This window comes from Cyprinus carpio, unplaced genomic scaffold (genome assembly GCF_018340385.1).
Source record: "Cyprinus carpio isolate SPL01 unplaced genomic scaffold, ASM1834038v1 S000006746, whole genome shotgun sequence".
NCBI classification, from domain to species: Eukaryota; Metazoa; Chordata; class Actinopteri; order Cypriniformes; family Cyprinidae; genus Cyprinus; species Cyprinus carpio.
The window spans coordinates 2,307,752-2,328,436 of record NW_024879345.1 but is presented as its reverse complement, the minus strand read 5'-3'; the positions used below and the strand labels follow the sequence as shown (position 1 = coordinate 2,328,436).

Below are 20,685 nucleotides of genomic sequence, written 5' to 3'. Positions count from 1 at the left end.
GCCAGTTTCTGGCAGCAAAAGGTGCCGTCCACAACCTGGTGAGCTCGTCACGCACTTCCGGGAAGAAAGGCACCAGGGCGGGGTGCTGAGAACCAGCGCAAGCCACCCTGAGAAACCAATTATCCAGCCTCGAAGGCTCACGGGACACGGTGGAGGTTTCCACTCAAGCCCTACCCTCTCGGCGCCCTGGGAAAGCATAGCTGTCGTCTCCGGATCCAATTCAGGCTTTGCCACCATCCCGGAGGGTGGCAGCGTGGCCGAATATTCATCAGAGAGCTCTCCCTCCAATGCTGAGATCGACATCTGGTCGGGAGGAGGTCCACTGGAAACCACTGGTACACTCTTTGAAGAGGGCCCAGCATGTCCTGTGGGTCACTCTGCTGGATCAGGGATGCAAGAAGAGTGATGGTCCCCCAAGGGTTGGTTCCCTGAGGAGTTTGCCACCACTGTAACCCTCAAACCGCCCGTGCAACTGCTGGAAGTGGTTCTTGTCTGTTGGCTGCCAGAACAAGCCCCAGATCGCGGCAGCGGCAACGGGACTCTACCCCCTGGAGGTAGCGGAGTCTGGTTCGCAGCTCCGAGATGGTCATCTTCTCGCAGTGGGAACATGACTCATCCACGAAGGCCACCTCAGAGTGCTTGATCCCCAGACATGTGAGGCAGCGATCGTGACCATCACCCGGTGCCAGGCAACAACTGCACCCAGAAACGCATGGGTGAAATGGCATCCTTATGAGGACGATCCGTCATCTTTACAAAGATGCACCTGTGGAGCTGTTTTAGAGAAATTTGCTCTTTAGGAAATGCTCTTTTAGTGCTGAGGCTCACAGGGGAGATGGCTGCTTGCAACACGACAAAGGGTAGTGCAGCCTGAAATGCGCAACCTACTCGACTCTGGAACGACCACCACTGAAGCGCCGCCTCGCAAACACACAAAGCTTCTGACAGGGTGCTGAACTCGTTCATGACTAGACACAGTTGAACAGAACAATATTGTTGCTCGGCTTCTAAGCGAAAAGCTGGTATGCATTGCACCTGCTGCCTTATTATACTCATGCTGTGATCAGCGGCAGCTGGATGCAATAATTGCATGCCAATGTGCATTGGCTGGTTTAGTTTACATTCAAAGTAGATTGGTCTATCGAAGAGATTTCCAAATTCTTTGGTCACCGATGTGATGTTGAGAGTGACTGACTGAAAGGGAACTACACTTAATTTTTCTGTAGTTTTCTGAAGTAATTGCATTGAACACTGTATAGAACAATTCTATGTAAAACAATAGTGGATTTCCCATCGAAATGTAACATCTAATGTTAAAATAAATGCTTTTAACGTAATCTTCTGCCTTTAAATACCTTAGTTAATAATGATATGTGCAATCTTATATCACTTATTTGAAAGAATTAAAATAACAGTTTCATGTCTATCGTTTTGTTGTTCATCTCACTGAGGTTTATGTTGGATTAGAGAGTAGTTAGTAATAAGCAATGCAATATGTTTTAGAGAGAGCAATTAGTACAGTAATCTAATTACACTGTTGAAGATGCAATTACTGGCTAGTGATTAATTACTTAACCCAACTAAATGACAAAAATCATGTCAAACTATTTCCTGTGTGCCATTGGTTAAATAAACAGATGGCCTTGCCTCATCGGTCACGCCATTGGTTGAGTCAGTGTTTTGCAATAGTACTCTACAGGGAAATCAGCCACATTTATTGATGTCTCTGTAAAATTAGAATATAAGATATTATTTTAACTTAAAAAAAGTTATATATATTATACATATATATATATATATATATATATATATATATATATATATATATATATATATATATATATATATATAATTTATTTGTTTATTTATTTATTTATAACCAGGCAGTGAGTAAAAACATGCACATACACAAATGTAATCCTACAACTTCTCTTCTGCAAGTTTCCAGCTACGGTGCTTGTGCTCTGCTAATAAGTCCCTTGGCAATACCTTTATCTCTCATCTTTTGAAGCATCTGTTGTTAGATGTTCCTAGTAGATGTACTGTACTGTTAGATGTACTGTAGATGTTAAAGGACAGGTGTTATAAGGGAAATTACAGACATCTGCAGTTGCTGGGAGTGTCCAGAGTTAATTACGTTATAGTTTAACAAGCAGTTGAAAAGAGCCAAGATGTATACTCTCATCACACTTACGTGCCTTGATTTCAACAAAATATCCTGAAGTGGTCAATCTGTAATACATTTCCCCAGGGTTATAAATGCCTCTGGCATGATTGTTAAGTCTAGTCTAAAGTGTTTTCTAATATGGAGAGTTTGTGATTAGAAGTAAGAAGTAATTTTGTGCTAGTAAGAGTGTGTATTAGCAAATCTAATAATATGAAACTTTTATAACATGCAATAATGACTACCATTGTGAAAAACCAGTGTGCTTAATTGTACTGACAGTACCCTTGTAGTGTACTTTAAGAAATTTATAAAAAAAAGAAAGAAATGCACTTGCTGATAATATTACCTAAATAAATGCTTTATGTACTTAAAGTACACTTTCATGATTGTTTACATACTTTTAAAAAGTGCACTTTGCAATGTCAAATTAAAAGATATTCCTTACAATTTTTTAAAACATGTTTTAGTAATATTTTGTCAAGCTGTAAAGAAGTACATTTATTTTGACTAACCGACTAAAGCACATGTAAAGTACTTGATTATAATTTTAACTGTAGTGTGCTATTTATATTTTAATTTTACTAAATTGCAATTTATTACAAATGTTTAATTACAAATATATTTAAATAAATGGCATGCAAGCTTCAGTAAAAATGGCTTTATTAAGTACATTTTACTAGTAAGTATATTTTAGTTTATCACTCTTAACGACATTTCAAAGACAATAGAAAGAATTATGATACTACATAGAAATATGTACTTAAGTCCTACTTAATTGAGTCAAAAAAAGTTTAAATTATAATTCATTTTCATTTAATTGCAAATAGCATGCACTTAAGTGTCGAAAAAAAAAAAAAAAGAAACTTTTTCTCTTTTTTTTTCTGTAATATGTACTATTCTTCACAAGGGAATATTACTATGTTTTTTTCAGAAAATATACCAGTAAATGGTTTTTGCACAATGTTTGGTTTATGTGTATGGTTGCTAAAGTGTTCTGAGCTACTATTAGCACAGTGCTGTGCAGTTACTAGCATGCCACTTCGTGATTTTTTAGATGTTCTGAGTAGTTCTAGTACTTTTCACATTTGTAAAACCATTATTTTTGGAGTTCTGTTTGGGGTCATTGGTAGAGCAAAACACTTCATCTTTAAATATAGAGGTCGAGTTTGAGAACTCTCTTATGTTTTTGCTACAGGTTCAGCCCGTACGAGTGGTATGATGCCCATCCGTGTAACCCAGGCTCCGATGTGGTAGAAAACAACTTCACCCTTCTCAACAGCTTCTGGTTTGGCGTGGGCTCCCTCATGCAGCAAGGTACAGTGCTTCTACTGCAAACTCAATGCACTTTCCAAAGACGGCAAACAAGCCCAAAAAAAAAAACTGACAACAGCATGTTATGACTGTCTTCCACCCTTTGCCTGTCAAAACCATGTTGAGTTCAGAGTTTTCTGACAGGAGGAGGAAGTAGTCATCTTGCTTGTCAGTGAGGCGAAGATGAGGGGTGTCAAACATCTGTCATACACACTGTCAGGTTAGAGGGATAACAGCAGCGTTTGTTTCCTGACACTCAGCTGCCATCAGAGACCTTCACTATGTGAGTTTGAGGTTGGGATGAAAGTCGACAGAAGACTGTCTCTATCATAGCAAATGCACAGTGGGGCGTCTCTGTGGTTCATTTCATCTCATTCATCCATTTGGCCAGATGTCCCAAAATCTATACATTGTTCTTCTTTATTGCTTGTCTCAAATGCAGTGTTTCATTCATGCACCATAGCTGGCCTGCAGCTTTAGAGTGACACAAGGAGATCACAAGGAAATTAATAGGCTCGTTTGAGATGCCAGTGACTTTGCTTCGAATGTAGATGAGAGTAGGGAGTTACTGTCAGGGGAGGAGACAGAAAAGAGTAGTCAAACTGGCAAAGACCCACTTCTTGTAGACAGTTGACCAGCAGTCTACTCCAGCAAAAGCAGATGTCTGAACTCAGAAAACTACAGCTGCCTTGCTGTCGCAACACATGTTAGCATGACCTACATCAAGTCAGACAGCATTTTTAACCAGACTGAAACCTGACGATTATGTTCTGTGCAGAATTTGATAATTTCAAACAGTCCTGATGTTAATATATAATATAGTAACACCTCAGATCATTTTGTGTTGGGCATGAAGAAATACATGAAGTACCGGTTTGACCGAATCAGTGAGTAAATCGTTACACCATGTGCTAACCAGAGGCGATGCTGTGCCATGACGTGATGAAAGGTATCTTTTCCATGTTAATCAGAGTTTTTGTCCTAACCAGCTGTGATGGAGATACATGACAAGTAGACACCTGAAGATCTGGTATTCATGGCAGCTTTCATTGGCCAAGTCCCACCCATGAGGCCGTTTGACCGACATGTCAAACAACTTATCACAGTTCGTTTCGTTCATCGTCACGTTTTGAGGCGTGGAAATGTCACCACAATAACATTCTATGCCATGAACTTTAAATATTTCACATACTTTTGAAAATACAGCGTTTAGTTGATCCTGATAAGCGCTCGTCATCATAGTTGTAGACACGGTGGCTTTCTTCTTTCGTGAGGGGGTTTGGTGCCATGGTATCTTTGTTTCCAGACGTAGCGTTAAAGAACTCTACGCACACATCTCACGGAAATCCTGTAGAATTCAACCAATCCGATGATGACTTCAACACTCCTGAAGTGTTTCCACTTTTGTGTCCCATATGCATCAGACGTTAAGCCAACGGTCCGTGGGTGTGACGTCTGATACTCCGTGACAAGCGACAAGCAGATTCTATTTTAGAAACAGTTTCTATTTCTGCGACATTGTGTCTGTAACAGCAACATAAAATCCATGGCAATGATGAACTCTGGTACCGATTATGGACTTTATTTAATGTTGAAAGGGTCGAATGTGAGTTTGAATATCATTTTGAGTGACTGAAATAATAATGAATAATAATGAATACATTACCTGAGGTAACGTAAATGTTAAAACTGTAATAATCCAACAAATGTGGATGTATTTTTTATTTTTTTTTACAATTTTAAAATGGTATGAATTAGATTTTAATTCAGTGTGTAACTTGTTTATATTTAATTGTAAATTTACTATCAATTTCTGAATGAAAATAGTTTCTACATTTCTTCTTCTTCTTCTTGTTCTTCTTCAATGTATGTGTTCACGAATCAGACTACACTACTTGCACTTTTGTTGTTGCTTGGCGTTCAGTTTTTCTCCCACTTTATGTTCAGTTAAAGGAGTAAGTGATTTTTCAGAAACGCTGTTGACATTCAAAATCACCAAAACAAACACGCCCCTACCCAAAAGCATCTCACCCTTTTCTTGATAGCTCCTCCCCTAAATTCATGAACATGCTATGCAACACAGGCAACTACCCCATCATGAGTGGACACGCCCCTTACAGGTGATTGGCTAGAAGTGTGTTTGGTGCTCAGTCCGATCTACTTTCAGCAGCATTTCTCAGAAAACACTTGCTGCACCTGTAAGATTGCATGCTCACAACTAATTTAAAACTCTTGCATCGTCTTGCAGCGGCTCTATAGATTCAGTAGCAACACCGCTAAATAATGATGAGGAAAAACTTAGTTGAAGTATTTCAGGACGCTGTTCGATATGCATTGAAAATGCAAGCTTTTAGCGATCACTGATAGAACCAAAATCATCTGGTTCCAGTATTTTAGTCTTTTAATGGAACTGGTTTGAATAAGAAGCAATTTCCAACCATAATCCATTTTTTTTTATCTCAACACAACACCAAAGTAAATGACTCTATCTCAAATATTATTTCCTCTAATACGATTTTAAATATTTTCTTTGGCTCTGTGCTGAGGCGCCACCTCACAGAATTAGAAGGAGGAAGCTATTAAAGACACACAGGGGTTGAAGCTGTTTTCACACCCCTCACAGGCACACATTAGCAAATGATACCCTCAAAACCAACTGGCATAATAAAGCAGGCCAGGGAGTAATGCAATGTTTTACCTCATGTAAGGAGACAAATAGAAAAGACTCTTTCCGCGCCCATGGTGAATCTTTCCTCGCGGGGAGCGCAAATCTGCCGCACATTTCATTACGCACAAAATCTCCACTGATATGCATGCGATACCTGCCAATTTGAAACAGCCTACTGAAATAGCAGCCATGTTTGTCAATTTGAGACAAAGTTGATAGCTTAATGAGACACACAGTTATAGTAATACAATTATTGTCTGGAAAGGATAATCCAAGAAGTAAATCCAGTATAATTGCAGCTAGAGCAAGACAACAGGAACTACTGATAAAAAAAAGAGAACGGATAAAACCAGACACTAAACAAATGGCATAAATATAAAATAAATGTTTTCACTTGTCAGAAAATACCAGTAAGTTTGTCTTAATTCTTTTATGCATTGTCATTTTTCAAATATTTCCTGTCAGACAGAAAGCTTCTCCATGCTAGCACACAGCAGTGCAGCTGAACTGATAAAAGCATTAAAGCTCATTTTTCATCTCTGTCCAAAAATTATTCAGGTTAGACATGGCCCGCTCAACAAAAAGGGATGTTTCATTCTGCAAACTGTAGATTATCACATGAAAATGGTCTGGATTTGCAAGTCGCTTCTGAAAAAAAAAGAAAAAAAAGAAGAAGAGAGGGTTATGGCTGATCAACTAAACAAGCTTAATCCAGCAAACCATTTTAGGTTGGTTTCTTTCAGCAGGGGCATTTCTGTTCACCATTGACTAACTGCAAAATTGTTAATTAGATGACTGCTGTGCTTTATCAATTTGCTCAGTTTCCCTAATTTTAAACATATCTTTAAATCTTTAATGCTATTGTTTAAAACATTATTGCTTTGGATACACTGATAGTGGAAAGGGTAGCAGGCTGAATATTGAATACTAGCCTCCGGCGCCGAGCTGCACTGTGACTTTCTTCTTTACGAGAAGAAGGTGGGAATGTTAAGTGCAGGTAATCATTCTCATTGGGAAATGCTTTAACTTCAAACTAGGCTGATGTGTTTCAGGGCTTGTGAAAGAAATAGCAGGACAGGGAAAAGCGGGTCATCATAATTAATATCACTGTGAAGCAAACCCATAGAGAATAACCCACAGACGGCCACAGTTTAGCAACTTTGCCTTCCCTACTTTTACACAGCGATAAGCAGATGTTTAGCTTCAGCGTTATGCTGGAAAATCTGTCAGCTGGTTGTTTGTCATGACATCAGCATTTCCTTAATAGCTTGCACACTGAAACGTGATAATGGAACATCCAAAACAGCAAGAGCACAAACCAAAGACCCTCTCTCACAAAAGCCGATTTGATTCTGTATGTTGTGATAAAAAGATATTTACATATAGCTTGTCAACTGTATTTTAGCCAATCCAGAATTGAATGAAGGTGAAGCCCTTACCAAAAAAATAGTATACTTCAAGTTTATTTTATTAAGTATACTTAACTAAAGTTCAAGTATATTTTTAAGTATACTTTATGTAGCAAGTATACAATATACAGTACTTGTACTGTTTCAATACTCCTTGGGACTAAATTGGCCCACTTTCTAGTATATAAAAGTATACTTTTAAGTATACTTTATGTATAACAGTAGCAAACTTTGAATAAACAAATAGTTTACCTCTATGTTTGTAGTTTGTACTGCAATTATAGTAAAAGTGAACTTATAGGTACACTAATAGTTTACTAATTAAATACTTTGAAGTATAGTCTCAGTAAACTACTAGTTTAGTAGTTTTATACTGCAAGTATACTCAAAAGTTTTCTTTAAGTGAACTTTACATCATACTTTAAGTATACTACTATGTCCCTAATTAGGTTTTATTTTTTATATATTTTGTTATATGAATATCTGAACATATAAAACATCCAAAGAAAGAACAAAAACATTTTATTCTAGCTCCATGCATTCTTTTTTTTTTTTTTTTTTTTTTTTTTTTTTTTTTTTTAAAACACTTTCATGTGGGTAAGTTTCATAAAAAAATAAAGAAATAACATTTTGTACAAAAAGTTGAAAAAAAAAAAGACTATAAATTGGATTCAGAATGATAATCAAAATCGATCAACACCCCAAACTTTACTTTAACCTTTACTGTAATTATAACCTCTTCATCGGTCGACATTTTATTCAATAACGTTACAGTTTTGATGCTGTTTCATGTCAGATGATCGTGTTACATGTGTTAGTATCTGTTGTTTCTTCTTCTTCTTCACTTGTGTTTTTTTGGAAATTCTTTACATTAAATTAAAAACATACATATACCATACGCAATTATCCAAATAAACAAACGTAATTTTAAGTATATTTCTGAGAAGTACATAAAGCCCATTTCTGAGATGTAAATAAAAAGTAAACTAAAAGCATACTTTCCTATTTTAGGTTTAAAAGTATATAGAAGTGTGTGTGTGTGTGTGTGTGTGTGTGTGTGTGTGTGTGTGTGTGTGTGTGTATATGTGTGAAAGACTCAGGGGTTTGCAGTTTTCTAACTTTTCATTGCACTGTTCACTGGCTCCCATCTTGAAGGAACTCTTCTGTTTGTCCATCATCTCTTTGTGTTTATGAGATGAGCTGCATGCGTTCTTATAATGGATCAAAAGTTCAAGAAAATTATTTATTTATTCATTCATGCATGCTACCATTTAGAAATTTTGAGTTTCTACGATTTTTTAATGTTCTCAAAAGAAGTATCTTATGCACAACAAGGCTGCTTTTATTTGATCAAAAAACAGTAATGTTTTCTCAAAAAAATATTAGACAATGCTGCTTTCTGTTTGAATATTTTTGACAATGTAATGTATTTGTGATGTAAAGCTGAATTTTCAGCATCACGTCATGTGATCATTCAGAAATCATTCTAATATGCTGATTTGTTGCTCAAGAAATATTTCAAATTAATATTTATTTTTGAAATGTAAATGTTTTGTAGCAATGTAAAAGTCTTTACTTTCACAAAATTGTTTTTTTTAAGTATATAAAAATCATATGTAATATATTAAAAATCATTTTGTTTGTGTTTAAATAATTCATACAAACTACATGGAATATATGTACTTAAAAAATGTATGTCACAGGACCACTGACAAGCAACAATCTTATACACTTTCCCTTTCCCTTTTCCTTTTTTTTTTTTTAAGTAAATGTAAATTATAAACTAAAATTATGTATTCTTATGTAATAAGTTGATGATGCATTTAATTTCTGTTCAGGTTCAGAACTGATGCCTAAAGCTCTCTCTACTCGAATCATCGGAGGAATCTGGTGGTTCTTCACCCTCATCATCATCTCCTCCTACACAGCGAATCTGGCTGCTTTCCTCACAGTGGAGAGGATGGATTCGCCCGTGGACTCAGCAGATGACCTGGCCAAACAGACCAAAATAGAGTACGGTGTAGTCAAAGATGGAGCAACCATGTCCTTCTTTAAGGTACAACCCTCTGAAATGAACATGATTTTTTGGAAGTGTAGAACTTTGACAAATCACAATGGCAGTTCACTAAGGTTATGTTCACTGTTTGTGGTATATTTGACATGTTATTTATTTCTTGAAGCTTGACACACGGCTTTTTGTCACCAGTGTTGAGAACAACTGGAGAACGTTAACAGAAGATTTTTGAAAGACAGCTTCAGCTAACTTTTAAAAAAAAAAGGAGCAACTATTCTATTCTTGAGCTGTGCAGAGAGAGAGAGAGAGAGAGAGAGAGAGAGAGAGAGAGAGAGAGAAAACAAAGAGAAATCAACAAAACCACACAAAATTTTAAGCAATCCCTTACAGTTAGATCTTAATTCCCACTGTAAAAGCAAATTCTCCCATGCTCTAACTTCTTTTCCATGTTTGAAGTGTTCCTTTATAATTTTTTTTTTTTTTTATTCCAAAGTTTCAACTTTTGCCTGCAGGGTTTTACTTTTTCATGGCTTTGAGTTTCGCTCTCAGATGCTGTAGTGCCGAGCAGAGAAAAAAGTATAGCAGGTTTCTGAGTGACAGAAAATCGAGGTGTCTTTAAACCAGTGATTGCATATTTATGCATTCTTTCAAAATATAGGCTGCTTTTGCTAATGTGGTAATATTTTCATATACATTTTCCATAAATAACCATGCCCCAAAGCATAGTTGTTTTGCTTCAGATCAAAATTCTTTCATTTCTATCAATTCTTTTTATTTTTTATTTATTTATTTATTTTATATATCTATAAAAAGAAACAGTGTATGCATATAATATGATTGCATATGGCTTTGACATTTAGTGTGCATAGTTACTTTGATCATGCATCTTTTTTCTCTCCTGAAGTATATGATTGCAGCATTAGAAATGAAGATTACAAAAAACAGGTGTTTGCAATTAAAATGTCAAGCTGTCACTGCCTAAACACCTTCAGTTCTGCTGGTTTTCTGAAAATTCAGATGTAGTATTACAGCGATCAGACCTGGAACCTCAAATGTTAAGTTAACATTTTATCAAGAGTAATCAAAGAGCACTCGCACTTGTTCATTTGCTTGGGTCATTTTAAATGTTTCATGGAATAGAGCCAACAATTATCCATGATTAGCTATGGTTTCTAACGTGACCTCCTTTAAAAAACCATGAAATGCCATTTAAACTGAGTGCTAATTGTGATGTTAAGTTTCATTATTCTGAGACGGAAAGCTACACACACCCACACACACACAATTGGTTCCTCCTCTTAATCAAAATATATTTCTTTATAAGGAGACTCAATGTTCAGAATAGCACACTACAGTTTCTGCAGATATAGTGTATTGTTCATAGTATGTGATTTTTTTTTAGAATGACAGAATGACCTGAACACCTTTTCACACAAATTATGAATACAGGGGGAAATTGTTGATAAAGAAATACCATAGTACACAATTTGTAAACAAATGCATTTTGATGTTTGCATTACATAACTAGCTCCATATGTATGGATTTTCTGATGAAGGAAACTTGCTCGGTAGCCCATCCGGTACTGTGTTGCATTTGCGATGTAGCGTGCATGAGTCTGTTAAACACAAGTCATGATAAAAGAGCTCAACAGCTCATAGAAGCAAGCTAAAATGGCATGGTTGCTTCAGCAAATGCTTTTAATTATTAATGATATTACCCATGAAGAAATTTACCAATTATGAAATTTACCAAATACCATGGTATGTACAACAACCCACTCGTACTGCTTCATATAATAAATTCAAAAATATAATTGGCAGTATATACTGCAAAGTAATCAGTAGCTATTATGTTAATTTTCAGTCAGCCATGTTATGTACAGTAAAACAAGCACAGCTGTGGTGAAGGCAGCATTATAAAGGCCATAACCCAGCATACACAGTGACTGTTTAATCTAGGAAGTGTCAGCTGTATCACTCCAGTTGCTTATTCATTCTTGTGCAGTCCAACATTGAAGCCAATTCCCAGCCACTTTCAATTATATTGAGAGACACCAGGGAAAATAGCATTTGAAGGGGGAGGAACAATAACAGATGCTCAAGGTTAAGAGAATAGCACCAACACCAGCACACTGTAGTGTGAAGCTGGAGAGTGTCACTGTAATGGAGTCAAGACACGGGATGGGGAAAATGCTGAATTTTGAGGTGTTTGAGGATGTTGTGCATGTACAGTATGTGCGAACTAGTACGCTTTCTACTGTATGTTATGCTTGTAACTGTATGATTTTCTGCTGGAAGATGGCAAAACATGGTCACAACACTACTGTGAAAAAATGCATGTTATGCAGGGAGGCTGACATTTCTGTTAAAACCATTTGAGGATAAACATGTATTCATAGATTCTTATGAAGTGACAACCGTATACAATTGTATACATGGATAAAAAATAGCATGCTGCTCTAGTTTGGCAAGTGTTGGTTATGTTGCACAAAGTAAGGACAAAGAAAATAGTTTCTGCTTGATCAGCCAACATTTAACAGACACTTTTATCCAAAGCAACACATAGTACATTTATTAAAGTTTCAATCCAGTTAGTTAAAACACGGGTTCAATACGTGTACCCTGGCACGTTTTTATTACTTTGATATAGGTACGTATTGAGGCGGTTCAGAAGTCAAATATCCGGGGACTGATGCTAAAAGTTAATGCTCTATCATGTTGGAAATATGCCCTACAAAAAACCCAACCCTTAACCTGTTTTGTCGAACTGGAGCTCCTCACCTCTCAAGTATGTCTCCGTATTCCGTGAGCTACCAAACAAACCTACCGTCTATGAAAACCCATAGATATGAAGCTGGATATGTGCGATGCTAATATTCAAAAGCATCAGTTTTCAAATCTCCCAGCATATTAAAATTGTTTAGAAGTCATAACATAATATTCTTCAAGTACGAAAATGACGTTTTATTAATCGAAATTTTGTGTGAAAACGAAATAAAAGGTGTCAGAGTTTTACTGCCTCTAGTGTTAATTTATTTTGGAAACTGCAGTAATATGTACTCACAAAAAAGTGCCCCCAGGTATGTTTATGCCATGAGACCAGGTAGATATATATTGTACTGACCACCAAACAGGGTGATTTCCAAATAATATGAACAGTAGCTGCTTTTAGAAAAGAAAAAAAAAAAAAAAATTGTTTCTCTTCTTCAGAAATCAAGAGTGTCTACATTTGAGAAGATGTGGGCTTTCATGAGTAGCAGGCAGAGCACGTCATTCGTCAAGTCCATTGAAGATGGGATTCAGAGAGTGCTAAAGTCAGACTACGCCCTTCTAATGGAGTCAACGACCATTGAGTATGTGACACGCATAAATTGCAATCTCACGCAAGTTGGCGGGATCATCGACAGCAAAGGTTATGGCATTGGCACCCCGAAAGGTAAAACCACCATTATAACACAGTTCTGACTTTGACTGGATGATGCACACTATAAGCAGTTGTAAAATGGTGATATATGGACACCTTTGATTTGACGGCACTTTCTACTTTACACAATTAAGAAATATTGCATGGGTGTGTGTGTCTTTACAGGTTTATATGGTTTATGAGAACACAAATGTGTATAATAACATAAGTATTACAATGTGAACATGGTTTATGAGGGATAGAAAATACAGTTTGTACAGTATAAAAACCATTACGCCTATGGAGAGTTCCCGTAATCCACGTATCCCACGGGGGAAGTCGTGGCCTAATGGTTAGAGAGTCTGTCTCCTAACACTAAGGTTGTGGGTTCGAGTCTCGTGCCGGCAATACCACGACTGAGGTGCCCTTGAGCAAGGCACCGAACCCCCAACTACTCCCCGGGCATCGCAGCATAAATGGCTACCCACTGCTCCGGGTGTGTGTGTGTGTGTGTGTGTGTGTGTTCACTGCTGTGTGTGTGCACTTTTGATGGGTTAAATGCAGAGTACGAATTCTGAGTATGGGTCACCATACTTGGCCACATGTCACGTCACTTCACTTTTTTGAAAGTGAACCTTAAAAACTAAAATGAACCTTATTTCTCTTAAATAGTCAGTCAGGTATCAAATCCGAAACTAGCAATATAGCAAAATCCAAAAGACATTTGACCGATAGCATATGTAAATATCACATACTGACCTCTTTGCTGGATTCATAAAACTTGAAGGCTGCATAGTTTGCAAAACACAGTACTCTGAAAAAAATAAAAAAAAATAAAACATTCCACAACTCAAAATCAACACATTAATCTTTTGTTTTTAAAGCGTGGAATGGAGTGGGTTAAACTGTGTGTGTTTGAGTGTATATAATGCTTTGTTGAAATGCTGCTCCTTTCAAGTGTGTCAGAGTAGGTGTCAGAATGTGAAATCTATTTAAATTTTTTGTTTTCATTTCTTACTCAACAATAATTTTATATATAATATACCAAAACAAAAATTCAATTCATATATATTATAAAAAAAACAAAAAGTTTTTTTATATATATTATATTTAATATTATATATTATTTAACAATGTGTTGTTGTTATTATTGTTGCTGTTTTTCCTTGCAGATTTGTCAGGCTTATTAGTTACTTAGAAGAAAAAATGTCCTTAGTCTTTTTTGTATTCAAGTTTCCAAGAAAGATTCTCATCTATTAATTAATTTCTTTCAGGCTCGCCGTACAGGGATAAAATCACAATCGCCATCCTCGGTATACTGGAAGATGGCCGTCTTCATATGCTCAAAGAGAAGTGGTGGAGCGGCAGCAGCTGTCTGGAAGACGAGCGGTACGAAACGGGTCCCATGGGCATCCAGAATCTAGGTGGCATCTTCATTGTGTTGGCCTCTGGTCTGGTGCTGTCAGTGTTTGTGGCAATAGGAGAGTTCATCTACAAACTGCGAAAAAACACAGAGCGTGAACAGGTGAGATTAATTGGAAATCGACGTTATAATGTGATGCTTGGCTAAGAAAGAAAAGAACAATTATTAGTGCCGTTTAGACTTTCATCCCAGCAACTGTAATGCTCTTGCAACTATGTAGAACTAAACATCAAACCTCCCAGAACCCTCCCACAATACCCTAGCAACTGCTAAAAACACCCTAGCAACCACTCAGAAGACCCTAGTGCATGCCTAGCAACCCTTGTACCATTACACGTGCAGAGTCACAGATTTGAGACATTCTGAAATGAAGACGTTCTGCATGCTGACTAAAGCTGAGTGTTCGTTCACACCTGATAACATCACAGAATGGATCTGTTATTTGAGAAAAGAGATGAAGAAACGATCGCACATCAAAAAGCATAGCAAGCAAATCGCAAATCACTTCCTTTTTATGTAGACACATTTCATAGATAAGATGCCAGCGCTGGAGGTTGACATTTAAACCACTTTGATCATGTATTTGAGTGTAAAAGCACACTCAAAAATGGGAATTTTTTATCACACATCTCACCTCAAAATGAATTATATTCCCTACTGAACTGGAACATTGTGTTATTTTTCCCCACATGCTGGAGCTTATTTTAAGGATTGTTTTTGGTCTCACTGATTTAGAAGCAGCTATAGCAAAACACTCTGAAGACTGAATTATGTAAACGGTAACACAAAAATATCAAACCATTGTTTTGGTCAAAAGAAACTTAAATGTTTAAATTGTATAAAAGAACAACACATAGAATACAAGAGAGAACATGTCTTGAACATAAAGTTTGCACACCTTTGTGTATCTTGTATATAATACTATTCAAATTTTTTTTTTTTCCAAAGTATCCTAAAAATGCAGCAGTTTCCACGTAAATATTAAGCAGCACTGTTTTCAACATTTAATAATTATAATAGTTTCTTGACCACTAAACCAGCATATTAGAATGATTTCTGAAGTATCTTTTTGACACTGAAGACTGAAAATTCAGTTTTGCATCACAGGAATAAATTACATTTTAAAATATATTAAAATAGAAAACAGCTATTTTAAATGGTAATAATATTTCACAATTTTATACTGTATTTTTGATCAAATAAATGCAGTCTTGGTGAGCATAAGACACTTCTTTAAAAAGCAGGGCTAAAAAAAAAAAAAAAGCAGAAATGTAATATGCTGACACAGTAATATGTTACTTCTAGTGCTCGTCCCTAGGTTAGCATTACCCGAAAATGGCTCCTTCAGCTAATGGACGTGAACGTACTTACTTCCTCTTCTCTCTTTGTCCTCCCCCCAACCTGTCTCTTTTTTTCCATCAAAGGTCTTTCTGCAATGCGGTGATGGAAGAGATCAAACTGTCGTTCACATGCGAGAGACGAGTGAAACACAAGCTCCACCGCCAGCCGCCAGCCTCGGTGAAGACGGACGCAGTGATCAACATGCACTCTTTCAACGACCATCGCCTGCCAGGAAAGGACAACATGAGCTGCAAAACCGCGATGACGCCCGTGTTTCCATGACTTGCCTGGGCGACGGCCACCTGAGGCACGTCCCTGGCGCCATGCCAGAGAGCAGGGACTATGGCTCCAAGATGATTACGGCATTCACCATCAACCGCAGAGACATCCGACACCAAATGGCCAGTCAGAACGGTGGTGGTAGCAGCAAACCAGGTAGTGACCACATCCTAAAACCAATGTATCCCACCATGCCATTGCGAGAGGGAGGCCGATCAGTATCCTTCCTGTGAGAGCGAGCCACGTCTGCGAAACTATCCGCGCCCGAGTCTGATGTTTACAAATGGCACTCAAAAGCGAAGCTGACGATCTGACTTGAAGGAGCCCCCCGATCAAACAAAAATCAATGTTTCTCATCGAAACAAAGTGAAAATGTGGAAAATAAGCTTTTTTTGAGCACGGCAATAAATTAAACTACGGACAGATGCAAAACGGAAGTAGTTTCCTTAGAGTATCATTTATAGTTGATTTTGAAGAGTTCTGACGATTTATCTTTTGATTTCACCAAAATGCTGCTGCTTTTTGGTGGGGATGCAACAAAAAAGTGACATCTCTCTGAATGCGATGCACATTACAGATATGTGGCGGACCGTAGGAACTGTTTAGTTAATATGCTGTACCGCAGCAGCCCGTGTGACTTGCTAGAAAAGTAAAAAATCCCTTAGACTGCAAGTTTCCAAAGGCTAGAGAAGGTGGAGCGGCATCCTTCGCTCACGGAAATGCACAAACAAACAGGGTGGATTTAATTCGAGCCACCTAAACAAATTGTAAAATGAGTAACAATTCTGTACGGCAGTTTTGAGCAAGACTCGCAGCCATTTTGATTCATTCCTGCTTCATACATTGCAAGCAGATGTTTTTTTTACACAGCGAGATCTAATGGTAATGATGGATAAACACAACAGTTGCCAAAGATCTGTCGTCCAAATGGATTTAGACACTTGAAATGCAGCTTCCCCTACAGACAAGAGAGCGAGTGACATGTTGCCTCCACTGTGTTTGTTAAATGAGTTATTCCTGAGAATCACAGCCCTCATATCAAGAATACTCACTTCACACGGTACATGCAGAGGATTCGACACAAACACAGAGTTTTTGTATGGTGGAGAGCTAATACAAAGGAACCCGAAACCATTTTAGGATGTACATGAGAGAGAATGTCTCTCGCCGTGTATCTGTTTGACAAGTCCGCTATGATTACAGTGGCTTTTTCCATCCGCATCTGCATTGAGAGCTTTCAGTGTCAACTTGTTTGAAGTTCAGCATTTCAAAAGGGTGTGGCCTTTCGTCAAAACATTAAATCAGAATACATCTGGATGTTTGTTATTATTGTATGTTATTATTCCGTCTTTCATTCTTGTTGTTATGAGGTTTATAACAAAATTATTGCATTACTTAAAACAAACTCAATAAATTTGTTTAAAAGAATACACTCAAACTGAAAATCGCCAACACATAGTTCCAAAACCTGTATTTTTATTGTATTTTTTTTCCCTTAAGACAAAAAAAAAAAAAAAAAAAAATGTTGGCCAGGATGTTTCAGCTGCTGTTTTCCATACAATAAAAGCTGGTGGTGATTTATACTGCCAAGCTTAAAAAGTGATAAAAAACATCTTAAAATTAGTCCAAGAAGACACGTCAAACCCTGCCTCTGCCCTGATGGAGAAGATTATCTCGAATAATGAATTTCACATTTTGGCATGTTTCTCTAGCTATCATGTAATTGCAGAATAAATGTAGTTGCATATAATGTTCAAGTAAAGACTTGTTTACACCAAGAATGATAACTATAACGATAACTATATTAGTGTCCATACAAACAGAACGGTTTTGCAGTTTCGTCATCTGCCACTTTAAATGCTCAATCGCTTTAGGGTGCTTTCACACTTGGTTTGATTGCTTGGTCCAGACCCAAGTTGATCCCCCTCCCCCTGCTCCTGCTGGATTGTGTTCACACGGCAGTTATTGGCTCTGAACCACAGTGTGTTTGCGTCATCAGAGGGGCAGCTGTTTACCCCTGATGCTAGGTAACGACTATGCAGAAGACAGCAAAATGAAAAAGTCAGCTTAATTTTTGTACTTCAGAATTTGAAAATTTAGATTTGTTTCCAAAGCGCCAACACAGAACGGTACATACATTTATTTGTCACGAATGTAATGCAAAAAAAGATTATATAAATGTGAAATAAATTGTCTCAGGAAAGTGAGTAAACACATAAATACACAGTTTGACCAATTCAGAAGTAGCAACTCACGTCCATGATTTAGTATGATTGTGTTCACATTAGAAGTGAGTTCACATCATTCATACCCCAGATCACCCTTTTGAGGCAGACTCAAGTACAGTTCACACGTGCACGCCTGAGTTCAGAAAACAGCATTCCCAATTTCCAAATAAACAAAACTCTGACGTCAAATGAACCCAGGTGTCCACCGAAAGTGCTAGTGTGAAAGCCTCCTTAGACAGGTGGATCTAATTAGCTGTCAATGTTTTTACCATTCATCAACTAGGAAAAATAAATGTCTGGAAATGTTTCCAATGATATCTGACTTCCCTATTCTTTTAGAGCATTTATTAAATAATTAGTGATAGTTTTCTTCTATGGTGTAAACGGTTGTTTGTGGTGCCTTTATTGTTATATATGGAGTTTGGCAGTATGAATAATATCCCACTTTTGTTGTATCAAACAGAGTAACTCTGAGATTCTGGCTAAAACCTAATTTTGGGTTTCACAGAAGAAGGAAAATAATACCATTTTTGAATGACATGAGGGTCAATAAACAATGACAGAATGCGGGTGAATCGACCTAATGGACAGTTCATTTGAAGTAAATGCACTGATTTCTTATTTTTTTTACATTTGTTTTGTGCACTTTTTATCCATAATATCATTCCAAAATCTTCAGAAGCTTTGGGTGGTTCCATGTTTCATGTGGTTGAAATCGGTCATATTTTAATGCCATCATTTAGGTGTACTTCATTTCAAAGCATTCTCGCTGTTCTCAAATTCTGCAGGACTGTGTCTGAACTTGATGTTAAATATTCAGATGATTGGACATCAGGTGTAAGAGGGTAGTGGCTTTCACATTTGCATATTTGAGTCTTCATTGAATAAGGAGAGTAAACAAATGCAGAGACGGCTACAGTAAATTGCAATACAAGCGTGTTGAACATCAAAACTGCAATACAGATGTACGGTACTAGACCCTCTTTCAGAAAAGCATTTAGTGACAGTTCTCATAGGTAGTTGAATCCATGTGTTGTCTACATGTGGGAAACCCTACTAAGCTACTAAACGGTGTAGGTGCTAAGAGTCTTCACCCGCTGCCCACCCGCCCACGGCAGCTCGACCAATGAAAGACCTCTGTGAGGTCAATCTAACGGACAGTGTCGAAAAACAAAGGCAAAAAAAAAAAAAAAAAAAAAAAAAAAGAAAAAAATAAACATTTTTGTGTTTTTATGGTGAATTATGTATCGATTAGAATAATTTAATGTGACTCGATGTTTCTTTGGTGAGAGCTCATTGTATATGTTATTCAAATTCTGTGTAATTTTAACACTCTCTTGCAAAGTAGGGTATATATTAGATGAACAGAAAATTACTGTATTTTGCTAAATATCGATGATTTTTACCTGTATTTTTCCCCCCTCAGCAATTCTCTTCTAAATAATTTGTGCAATGCTGTATCAAGTGTGGTACATGCACATTGTAATATAGGATCTACTATTGAGAAACTACTAAAATGGATTACAATAACAATAATTTAAAGCCCAGGGCCCCAATTCCAACACATTCAGTTCCATTCATAGAAGGAGTTGATAAGAAATCTGAGTGATGTACTATGTGAGGCGTTCCAGATATTCTGCAACATTATGTATTCATATCAGATGTATATAAATAAGACATATAACAGCATATTCAGAGAAGAATATGATTACCAGTTCCATGTCATTTTTCACATTTTCCATGAACACTAATCATGGATATTTGGCTTATTTAATTATTGTTTCCCTTATTTCTCCCACAGTGTTCAAATGGCTTAATAGGTTCTGTAGAGATGTCTACATTGTCTAATCTGTCTGATCACTCAGTCTTTTCTCTAAAAGCTATTCTTCCGTGAATATATATCATAGTATGATTCTTGTTCACTAAATTGTTTCTTTGACAGATCACCTAAATACAATATTACAAAATAGACCCCTTAAAGGACATAAAGGAAGTTATAACATATAATAACAGACAAAAAAGGAATAGTTCACCAAAAACTTGTCATTATTTACTTTTGTTTTAAGTGGAACACAAATGGAGAATGTTTACACAGATTTTTCTAAAACACAACACAACACAACACAACATAACATAACATAACATGACAACATAACATAACATAACAACATATACCATATAACATAACATAACATATACCACATAACATAACATAACATAACATAACATAACATAACATAACAACATAACATAACAACATATACCATATAACATAACATAACATAACATAACATGACATAACATAACATAACATAACATAATAACATAACACAAAATAACATAACATAACACTGCATAATTTGAGGCCTTTTGTACTTGTTTTTGCTGCTAATTATTGTTTATTTTATTTTTTTTAAGAATGATATATTATTTTGTTATACC

The 20,685-nt window shown here is 36.7% G+C and overlaps 1 protein-coding gene across 1 annotated transcript in view; it reads left to right on the top strand.

Annotated features, from left to right (window-relative positions):
* LOC109105284 (glutamate receptor ionotropic, kainate 3-like) overlaps positions 1 to 20,384 on the top strand; it is a 124,257-nt gene extending 103,873 nt beyond the window's left edge. The window contains exons 12-16 of the mRNA XM_042755774.1: positions 3,363 to 3,481; positions 9,394 to 9,611; positions 12,780 to 13,005; positions 14,247 to 14,497; positions 15,820 to 20,384. Coding sequence (XP_042611708.1) covers positions 3,363 to 3,481; positions 9,394 to 9,611; positions 12,780 to 13,005; positions 14,247 to 14,497; positions 15,820 to 16,248 — 1,243 coding nt within the window. The 3' untranslated portion in view covers positions 16,249 to 20,384. The remainder of the gene's footprint in view (positions 1 to 3,362; positions 3,482 to 9,393; positions 9,612 to 12,779; positions 13,006 to 14,246; positions 14,498 to 15,819) is intronic.
* The last annotated feature ends 301 nt before the right edge of the window (positions 20,385 to 20,685 follow it).